General features: G+C 39.4%; 1 protein-coding gene across 1 annotated transcript in view; it reads left to right on the top strand.

Moving 5' to 3' along the window:
* The window catches only part of LOC104277783 (lethal(3)malignant brain tumor-like protein 3), a gene marked incomplete at its 3' end in the record, with an annotated part of 19,064 nt that extends 8,571 nt beyond the window's left edge, over positions 1-10,493 (top strand). The window contains 5 exon segments of the mRNA XM_009874534.1: positions 5,767-5,878; positions 8,096-8,255; positions 9,255-9,393; positions 10,409-10,430; positions 10,433-10,493. Of these exon segments, the coding sequence (XP_009872836.1) occupies positions 5,767-5,878; positions 8,096-8,255; positions 9,255-9,393; positions 10,409-10,430; positions 10,433-10,493 (494 nt within the window).
* Positions 10,494-11,454: the final 961 nt, after the last annotated feature.

Raw genomic sequence — 11,454 nt, 5'->3', positions numbered from 1 at the left:
TGACAGCATCGTTCCAGTGAGACGGGGTCTAGCTCTGCTCCTTGGTTCTGGTGTGGAATTTAATCTCTGTTGATTATGATTTAGGGAGCCCTAAATATTAGCCTGGGATCCCACTTAAGATGTTTATCTTTTGCCATACTTGCAGAGCACGAGTGTGCAGGCAGGATCCATTCTCATCAGTAAAGAAAGGGAACAGTCAAGTTCAGGGACATGCTCCCCTAACCTACTCTGTCCCTGAAAGAGTCAAAATTTTGTGACCAGGCAAGTGTCAGGGATGTCGCTTACTGAGTGCTTTGAAATAATCTGAGAGCAGAGTGCTCAGAAGGATGAAGAGCTAGGGGGAGATATTTTTATTTTCTTTTGTAAGTGGCTGAGAACAGAGGTTTTGTTTCAGGAATTACTTTGCACTGCATTGTAACAGTAATTGCTACAGTGCCTAAAGCATTTTTAGATACATGCTCTTTGTTATTTCAGTGAGGCTTTTTAAAGAATATAAACAGCCATTCCACTTTCAAACTGTGTAGAGTAAATAAGACTGACTTTACTGCTTGAAGACAGAGTATAAAAATACCCAACAGCTGCCTCATTTTCTGAATGCTATTCAGCCCCTGCCTGGGGCAGGGGTTCTGTGAAAAAATAATATTTGGTCATGCATGTAGAGACTGTATTACACACTCATAGAAGAGGAGAATGGTTAAATGGACAAGTTCTAGCATCTACTGACTTACTCAAGTATTATTTAGAAAGTAGTTTGGCATGTAGCAGGATGTGATTGGACATTACAATGTCTATAGGCGATTCCTTTGCTTTAAAGAGAGGAGGAACTGTAAGATGCCAGAAAAGGTCTGATTTATCTGAGCAGTACCCTTGAAATCACTGTGGTTAAACAGAGATTAAAATCCAGAATTACGGTAACTGTCTGCTAACCAGAGATCTGAGTGTATTTTTTTTATCTTGTACTGCTGGGGTCCCAGATGTTGGTCCTCTTGATGGACTGCCATATAGTTCTGCTACTTCTAGTAACTCCATAGGCATAAAGAGCATTTACTCAATTTACTTTTGTTTTGGATAATATAAATTGTGCAGATTTCTTCTGAGCTAATTCACAGTCGCATTACTGTGGGGTCAATATAAGTTTCGGTCGTGAAGTAACTGTCAGAATGCAGCAACAATTATATTTATTGCCGTGAACATTTTGTCCTTACCTTGCCCAGTAGATGGTAGTGTTGGCTGGTTTTTCTAATGTATTTTAAAACTGTGCATTAAGATGCATGGAGTTTTTTCTTCTTTTGTGTCTATTGCACTTCAATTGTGCTTCATTTTCTCTTCCTTTTTGTTTTTGTCTGTTCTCCCAGATAATATTTTTATTTTGTATGAGATAGAATCATCATCATCATAGAATGGCATAGGCTGGAAGGCACCATAGAGATCATCTAATTCAACCTCCCTGTCATGGGCAGGGACGCCTCTCAACTAGGTCAGACTGATAGCAGCCTTCCTTCTGGTTTGATCTGTGGGTACTGATGATCTTGTACACTCTTAAAAAGGGCATAAGTAACACCAAAATGAGATAGTCTGATCCTTGTTGCTCTGAATTAGACATGTGCAACAGCAGGGACTTAATTTGAAACTAGATTTATATATTTCTTTCCAGTAGGTATGAGTTTCTAAGAATTAATCTGCAATATGGTAGACATTTCACATTGTTTGCAAATTTTTTTTTATCCCACCTGTTGACAAATAAACTGTATTTTTATGAATTGTGGAGAAAGAGAACTTGAAGCCCCTTTAACATATAGTTCCCCCTACATCATAAAACTGCAGACTGCTTTCCAACCTGCATAATAAGGCAGAGAACTTCCTTTAGAAATGGAAAGATCCTAAAGCCACTGGAGGAGGGATGGCAGGCGTCCACCGGCATTGTTATGCTTTGGTCATGTTCACTGAGAAAAAGAATGATGGACTGATCAGGAAGGTGGAGAGCCACTTTCGTAAGAGGAACAGAGAGAGCTTGTGCTTAGCCTAATAAAATCAAGTTTGAGGGTACATAATTCCTTGCTTCAAATGTATGCCCAGAGAGTAAGCGCTAGGATACTAGAGCTATAAAATTCACAGCGTAGTGTTGGGTTAAGAGTAAATGGATATAAAGGGATGATGAATAGATGTAAATGAAAAGTTAGAAGAAATTTTTTGAGAAAGGAATTCAGGAATGGACTTTCACTAGAGGCACTGGTAACAGAAAACCTAGTCACTTCTGCACAGCTGAAACACTTACAAAGTACTTTGTGTGATACTACAAAGGCTTCGTTGCAGTGATTTATAATACTTGTTCCAGTCCTGTGTAAATTTTAATGCAATTCTAATTTTAAAAAAAATGTTTATTGGTACTAATTGTGATCCCTGTAGATGAATTTAGCATGTGGACAGACGGAAATTGTTCAGAAAGTATTTATAATGTTTGATTATTGTTTATTTAAGCCTTAATTTCTTTCAGTGTGTTCTTTATTTGTTGAATGAGTATTAAAATGTTCCTAGGGATTAAATTAACAGTCATGTAAGTCATCTAAGCCATATAAGTCCTGGTATATTGGCATCATTTCCTGAGAATGTGAAAATGTATCTGAGCTCTGAGTGGAAGGAACCTCTAGTGATGTTTAGATGGAAGCTGCTGTTTAATTCCTTTTTGATCCTTGTGGAAAGTGCTAAACAGGCAGCTAGGCAAGTTCTGTGTTGTAAACTTACCCACTAATAGTTGGAGTTATCCTGCCAATTCACTTTATGATATGTTAGAAGAACAGCAGTAACTTGAAAATGTGTAATTTTTGCCCTTGTTACTCACCTGTACGTGAAGCCCTGAAAGTTAAATTTTCTATCCAAATGTTATATTTATACCTATTTATTTTACTGTGAATTTGCTCATGAAAGATGTTGAGGTTTCTTTCTCGTCTTCATCTTTGCCTTTTGATCTTTTAAGACATTGTCTCTGTAGTACGGGAGAGGTTACTTAAAATTTGCAAACAGATGTTTGGTGGAAGTCGAGTAGATTAAATTCATACCCACCAAGATTCATGATTTATTTTCTTCTAAACATTGAAGTGACAAAAATCAGGCTGCTTCATGAGCTTCTTTACAAAATACTTGATAATGGCCTGACTTTGTTTCCATCAGTGGGAATCCTGCTGTTTGCTTTAATGAAGACAAGTTTAAGGAAAATCCCTTAATTCAATGCATATTGAACTCTAAGGAGTTTTGTGGCTTGCAGCAAAATTTTACTTCTCAGAAAACTGTGGATCCATCATAACTTTCAACAGCAGACACTAGTTGGCACATAGTTCTACCAGCTCTTAACGTGCACTGGCTTTGTGCAGCGTGCTGCTGTGTACATCTGTTTATCCCATTTTAAGCAATGAACTTCTGTCACAAGTGTTCTGTTGCATAGCCTCCTAAGCTGAAATTAGAGTACCCAGGTCTGAGACATTTTTTGGGGTCAACTGTAGAGAGCTCAGCATGCACCGTAATGCTGAAGCTGTAGCTAGGAAAGCAGTAAATGAAAGCCAACATAGCTGCTTTGAATTTGTGTCCAAACAGGAGCTGGAGGACTCTGATAAAGGGGAATCTGTGGTTAAAACCAGGAGACAGAGAGGTCAGATGAGGGAGTGACACAGTAGCGTTGTCACACCCTTCTGCCTGCTAGCAAGTGGTTACCCTCCATCACTGTGCCCATCTGAGCACGGTGGCCTGGCTTTTGAAGAGCTGCTTGCTTAATGGTTCAGCTCTCGCTGCCGTGAACAGACTCTGGTGAAGGGTAGCTGGGAGCAGCCTTCCCAGCAGTCAGCTGTCTTTCTTCGTTTGATGCCTCTCAGTCAGCCCTGTGGGTCATTGCACTAGCTATGGCGACATCCTTCCATACCACAGGAGGCTCTGAGGGAGGAGGTAAGTGTGTATAGTGTCAGGACATTGATTGGATTGTGCAGAAATATCTCAAGTATTAATTGGACTGTTCAGAAATACCTTTGGTGTATGGGTGTTGCTGCTGATATTGTATGAAGGTGCAGGAGAGTGTTTCCAGCAGTTGGGTTGTAATCTCCCTGTGACCTGTTGGTTGGTGGGCTGCAGCACCGTGTCTTAGTTGGTGCTTGCAGTCTGTTTGCTGAGGCAGCTGTTGCAGAGTTGGAGCTCTTGGAAGCAAGTAAGATTTTCCCTCTGGTATCCACCCATTGCAGAGGCTGCAAAAGACTCATGGCAGAAATGAGTTTACCAAAACACGAACCAGACTAGTTGTGTAAGTCAGCCATAAAACACAAGGATCCTCTTCTGAATGGTAACAACGCTGCCTTTCTTTGGGTGGAACAGCGTGAATGTCTGTCCACAAACTGGAGTATGAGCATGTGGTGTTAGTGCGTTTGCTTGTCTTTCAAAGCTGAACTCTCGGTCTTTCAGTCCAGATGGATTTATTGACAGTTTGTCCACGCTTGCATGTCTGTTGTGAGTGTAGCTGATTGCATGTAAAAATCTTGGCTCCAGAAGTCATACAACTGTGTGTGGTTCTCCTTCCTCTCCCTGGGCTCAGCTTATTACTTCTGAGCTGCTTGCTGGAAGGACTGTAGTAATGAAAGCACACTATGTGCTATGCACATATGTACATAGCACACATGTGCTATGTACATGCCTTTGCTTTCAGTCAGAATGGCTTATTTTAAGGACTGTGCCATAGCAGGGTGCAAAGTGAGTGGGAGTGATTGATCCTGCAGCCTCCGGTGTAGAGAAGATCAATGTACCTGCAATTGTTCCCCTTCTCATTTTCCCAAGGTAAAGTTGCCTGACCAGCAAAACAGAAATAGGCTTCGTGCCACTGCCCTGAGGGAATATTCTTAGAAGTGGGCACTGGGCAGCTTTGAAAGACTCCCTTAGGTGTAATTTTTTCCTGTTGAGCTCCATTGATGAGAGCACCTCACTGCTAGAGACAGGTCCTGTGTGGTGAGGCTGAGAGGGTCACACCCCTTTGGTGTTCAGAGCAATCATGGACAAAATGCTGCCTTGGGTTTCAACACGTGTAACCAGCTGGGCCTGCAAACCAAGTAGTGACTGGGAAACTGAGGTTTATTTTCATCTGGTAACACTGGAGTCATTACAGCATTTTGAAGACGCTTTTCCGCTTGGCAGCAGGATAGATATAACTCCTGATGCTCCTGTGTAAGCACAGCATGTGGGGTATTGTTGAGCCTTGCTTCTGGTTGGCAGTGATATTATGTTCAGCATGTAATTAAACAGCTCATAAACTGCCTCAAGATAGTTTGTTTATGTGCGCTTTACAGTGGAGAAGTACTGTGTTTTCGGAGGATGCTCAAATTTCTGTACTGTGTGAAGCATTTGTATTTGACATTCAGTTCCCTTTTCCTTGACAAAAATACTCGGTGACAGGAATGTGGAGGTTTTGCCAGCAGTTAAAAGCATGCAGTCATAAGATTTTCCCATTAATTTCTTTTACTGATTTTTTTTGATTTTTGTGTGAAAGTTAGATATCGATCTGCTGTGGAGGCATCTCTATCAATATCTATTGCAGAATAATATTTTTAAATGACAAAATGAAGTTTATATTTTGCTTGATAGAAACAGGAAAGGCTTGGGTTCAGTTTCTTGAGGATAAGCAGAATCACACAGAAATTAAATAATATGGTGAGGACACCATGTAAAAACCATCTTAGTGGATGGAAGAAGACACTATAAGAGATTACTATACTCTATGCTATTTGTTTTGTCTTGCAGTTTAGAGTGAATGAATTTGGGGCCCTAGAAGTGATTACAGATGAAACTGAGATGGAAAGTGTTAAAAAGGCAACTGCTACTACAACTTGGATGGTTCCAACTGCTCAAGAAGGTCAGTAAAGAGGTGGTAAACATTTTCTGTGGTTGACTGTATTTTGTTTAATGTACCATTTTTTTCTTAAAGATTGCTCCCCAAAATAAAAAAAAATGAAATATTTGCTTTAATACGCAGAGTATATCTGATGATGTTACCTGTTTCTTGGGGTGTGAATAAGTATGCAGTTAAGTGCATTTTAACTCAAAAGGAAATAATTCCACTGTTAAACATCTGAAGCTTAATACAGCCACTTCTTTTTTTCTAAAAATATTTTTTTTTAATTTAGAATAGGTATTTTTACCTCTACTTAATTTGCAGATTTAATCAATTTCTTACTTTAAATTACTGAGAAATTTTTAGATGTTATTTTTGTTGAGCTGGTTCTACAGACTGCCCGCAGACTTTATTAACTGCCTACAGTTCATTTGTGACAGAAGTACCACACACTGCAAACTGCCTTCACGTGATACTGGCTGCTGCTCAGCTACCACTGGTGTCAATGTATGTCTGCACTGTTGCCTTGCTCCTGCTGGCCATGCTTTTTTACAGTATTAAAATTAATGTGTAGTAACTATTGATGTTTTTCTTGCATGACAAAACTGTAATAGTTGTAGTATCTATCTAACAAATAAGACATTTCCTGGACTTAAAATACTGATGTAAGGATACACCTTTTTTGTTTGAAGAAAATTGGCTTACATGGTCCTAAATTCTGAAGATCTTGATATACTGACTCCAGTAATGATGGAGTAGAGTGGAAGAGAATGCCACGACTGGTTTTGTGATTACTTGCAACTACATAGTTTTTTTTCCCTTGTTGATATTATGCTTTCTCAATTTTCTTTTAAAATATGCATTCTCTAAGTCCTTTCGAAAGCAGACTTCAGAATTTTGGTTTAATAATCATCAGTGTAAGCAAGAGAAGCAAAGTCAATGAAGGTTTTCCTTTGCTACTCCCCCACCATTAGGTCTTAATTGTCGTGTGACTTCTGTGGATTGCTGAAACATTCACGCTGGTGGGAAAGTAGTCTGGGGCTCAGACACAGCTAGTCTGTTCTGTACGTCTGTCTCCAAGGCAATGATAGTTTTCAAATCTGTGATGAGACTGGCAGCAGTGTGATTGTGTAGTAGCGTGACAAGTTCTCTCCATAGACTGAGAGATCACAGTTATCTACAGTAAAGCATATGACTCCATCCCCTACAGTTTGGTAAACCTTAAAAAGAGAGAATAAATGCTGCTACTGAATCTAAGTGTGTTTATGGACACATAAACATAGCAAAAAAACCATCTTACTGCTACCTTACATTATCCTTGATTAGTTTAATGCTGTCCCAAAATACAAATAGTGCTGAAATTTTCCATTGTGAGAGGAAATAGTTGTTTTGAACCACTAATGATGCTGGAGTGTAAATATAGCACATAAATTATATATTTTTTCTGGTGGAGCTATTTTGCACACTAGAGTTCATTTGACTCTACTGTCAAAGATGGTACAGTGCTAAAGCAAAAAAATAGTTTGTGACTTGAAGTTTATTTTTTGAGGGGATGCAGAGTCAACAACCTGCTCTAGAAGCTGGAGAGATTGACAGTGCTTCATACTTGCCTGTGAGTGAAAGCAATGGTATCCTCTTCTAAGCTACACGCCTCTTGTGGGGAAATTGTAGCTTAGGACGAGTGAATAACTTAGTATTTGGAAATTTTTTTGTTACAAATTAGTGATTTTTTTTTTACTTCTGGTAGACCTCAGGCAGGTTGAGCAATAGCTACTGGTGTGAGACTGTAGAATGTAGTCAGTGATTTACTTCCAGAAATAAGTTCACTTACTGAAAGAAAACTCCACGCCCAAACCTTTTTCCCAAACTACGCTGTATATAGGTCAAAAATGAGGCATGTAATGAGGTGATGGACTCCGTGCAGTGATAACTCTGTGGGCAGTCAGCACGGTGCCTGTCACAAAATTAACTCCTTCTACAAGGAGTCACATCAAGGAGTGTTGTGGTACCACTGATGACAGAAGCATGAACTTGATGGATTCCTGTCTCTCATGTTGCGGTATGAAAACCTGATTTGTTGTCAGGAACACGGGCCCCATACAGGCACTTAAGTCTCAGTTCTTTGTTCTGACGAGAGTGATGTGACTTCTGTTTTTCTCTTTGCTTGGCAAGGCCTGCTGAGAATGCTTGGAAATGTGTCACCTCTACCTAAGTGAAGTTACTTTTTTCATTGTGCAGCCTTTTCAGAAAAGACAGGGATCCCCACAAGGTTGAAGGAAACTGCAAAAATGGATGGACTTGTTTTCTGTGAAAACTGTTACCGTTATGGTACCATAGAAGAATTTGTTCCTGAGGGGAAATTTTGCAGCCAGAAATGTGCCCAGCAAGTAAAAAACAAGTAGGTGCTATTATAAAGCATAGAAACAAAGAATTTGGCATAAATGCAACATGTGATGAAAATGGTGGGATAAAACATTAATGGTGGAGCAAAGGGAGATATTAAGCAGCCATGTTTTGGTGAGTCTCCATCAGTTTATAATGTTCTTTCACTGTTCTTCATGTAAATGCATTAACAGCGTTTGCTTTTATCCAACACTGATGCAGAAGAGAGTCGTCTTTACTCAGTGTGCTATGTTCTGCTGTCAGATACGAGCAGTGAAAGAGTCTATGGGATGCATGAATCAATGTCAGACTCCCATCCTGTTTTACAATTGTTGGAATTAAGAAAATGGACAATGAGATGGTTGGTGTGGTGGACTAGTGCAAGAGCTATATTGTAGATGACAGTGGATGAAAACATGAGCATTCTGTAGTTTCTGAGTTCATTTTCTGTCAGCTAGTGCAGTTCATCTCATCAGAAAAGGTCTGTGTTAGCATGTCTTGTTCTTGTATTGCATATTACTGCATTATGGCAGTTTTTAGCATCTATGGTTTTGTGCATTTTCCTTCAGTTTTAGCTAATTGCTTGAAAGTTTTCTATTCTGATGGCTCATTTAGCAATTTGTACAGTCTAATACCATCTTTCTCCAATTGGATCTGTCAGCCTTAACAATTACGTTTGTTTGCCTTCCTGTAAACTGCTCTGCAGTCCCAAACGTTTCAACAGTTTAATTCTTTGTGAGACTTGATGGTACATGGGAAAAGGTACACTGTTTGAAACATGCAGAACTTGTTCAGCGTAGGCTGACACCTTTCCTTTTGCAGTTGCCATTGTGTGTCTTTCAGATTAATTCTTTTGACAGAAGTAATTTGCAGTAGTATTTCTAAGAATATATTTGGTATAATATCCTGGGGCCTACAAAAATTGACCTTTAGATTTACTCACTTTGTACCTGTTTTATGAATATGAGAAGTGAAATAATATTGGCTTTGTGTCATTGTATTACTCTTGTAATAGAGAACCAAAGGAGGAAAAGCCTAGCATGGAAACTAATGGGGAAGACGATTCCAAAGGCATTCGGAAAAGAAAAGCAAAGTTACCTCTCAGAGAAGAGTCCAGGGATAATGGGGAGAAGAAAGAGAATCCTGATGAAATTGTTAGTATGCATCATATACCCATTTTTGCAAGTATTTCAGTGAGAGTTTTGCCTTATATTGCAATATCAGTAACTTCATCAGTCTGTAAAGGGAAGTGACAGTGTCACTGTCAGAGCCACAATAAGTAGTTGGTTCACTTACTAATTTAATTATGCCTCATCAGTAACTTTTAAGTGTTGACAATGAACTGGGAAGAGCTGTTTTTTGTCTGTTTTCCCTCCTTTTTTAAGAACAGAACAAAAATAATTGAAAGGGATAACCATACTAATCTAGACTTGCCCGTGTCTTCAGCATAGATAAATTGTCACAGTGCGTTCCCATGTTTGCTTTTTTGTAATACTTGTTTTCTTTGTAATGGCTGTGACACTGCTGGGAGGAGCACAGTTCTGAGGCAGAAGGGGAGAGCTCTGCAACTGCTGAATTGTCAGAAGGCTGAAGACACTAGGGTTGCTAGAAGGGAATTTGTCGCTCTCTGTGTAGCAGTATCTTAGTCAAAAGTCAGGGGAAACATCTCTTGCCTCCATGCATCTGCCCTCCCAAATGAGTACTCACTCTGTTCATCTATTCAGGTGCTAACAAAACTGTTAATACACAGACAGTGAGATAAGTAAAAAGGATCGGTGCCATTTTATATTTAGTAAAGCAGTTGTACATTTGAAGAAAACAGACTAAAGCTGTGAGAGGTTTCCTTTAAGTCATTTTGGGAGCACGAACATACCAAAGATACTGCTATTTATCTCTGACTGAGCCAGGCCTGCCCAAGACTTAGTGATATGTCCCTGGCTTAGACGAGGCTGCCTGGCTGAGTGCCAGGTGTTTGGAGTCACTCTGTCTGTCATTTTCACCATGTTTACTGTGATTTGTCACTGATGACTTGCTTTGGTTTTATTAGACATGTGCAGGATTTTTTGAGATAGCAGAGAGCGATGTCAGCAGCCATTTAAATGAAGTCACAGTTAAACCTCGGGTGTCTTCTGAACTAATGAGGCTACTGTACTCTTTCTTTTAATTTAGGAGGACAAACCTGAAGGAAGGATCTTGAGGGTCTCACAGAGAGCCAGGAGAAAAAGAAAAGGGGAAATAACAGTTTTGAAACAAAGTAAGTTAGTTTATGAAACAAAAATCTCAGCTGTTAATTCTTTAGGTTATATCCGTCTCTTACCGTGAATTCCTAGCATTGCCTCATTGAGTTTGTATACGCTATTGAATCATTTTTTTTCAGTTCTGTAAAAAGAGAGTGCCAGCATTACTTAAAGCAACTAAATTTTAAGGACTGAAGAACTGAGCATACCAAGTGAAAACTGGGAAAAAAAAAAAAGATCGTTACTTGGAGATTGATTACCTTTTACACAACGACAGTTTATATATCTCTGACAGCATGGAGGAGGATACCATGGATGTAAATGTAATTGATGCACATTTTGGGGGGTTTTTTTTCATCCCTCTAAAGAGTGCCAGTATTAAAGAGAATCAGGCCCATTGAGTTCCCAGATGTTGAAAGATGTGTATTAAGCAGAAGTGAAAGTTTACTTTTGTTTCCTTGGGGATCAATTTTGTATCTACAGTATGTGTTGGAAATAGACACATTTATGGAACTGTTTAGGAATAATTGCTATAATCAGTCCAAAGGGATATACGCTGCATCAAGCGGCATAATAAAACATATTTTAAATGAGTGCTGTTTTTTCAAGCTATTTGTATGATAGATGCCTTTAGGAAGAACTGATGCATCAGCTGCTATTATACCTCAGTGGTATACCAAGCACAAACCTATGTCTTGCCCTCCACAGTGTTTCTTCTCGTAGACTGAGAGCCATTACCAGAAGTTCCTGGGCCTTAATCAGCACAGAGCTCCAAGTAGTTCTGCTCTGCGCTAAGCACATGAAACACAGATTAAAGCATAGAATCATAGAACCATAGAATGGCCTAGGCTGGAAGGGACCTTAGAGATCATTTAATTCAGCCTCTCTGCTACCAGGGACGCCACCTCTCAACTAAATCAGGCAACACATGGATGCAATATCTAAAAGTTATGGAAGATACTGCTACCAAGATAGAAC

The sequence above is a fragment of the Apaloderma vittatum genome, unplaced genomic scaffold (assembly GCF_000703405.1).
Source record: "Apaloderma vittatum isolate BGI_N311 unplaced genomic scaffold, ASM70340v1 scaffold33398, whole genome shotgun sequence".
NCBI classification, from domain to species: Eukaryota; Metazoa; Chordata; class Aves; order Trogoniformes; family Trogonidae; genus Apaloderma; species Apaloderma vittatum.
This window is presented reverse-complemented; position numbering and strand designations above follow the sequence as displayed.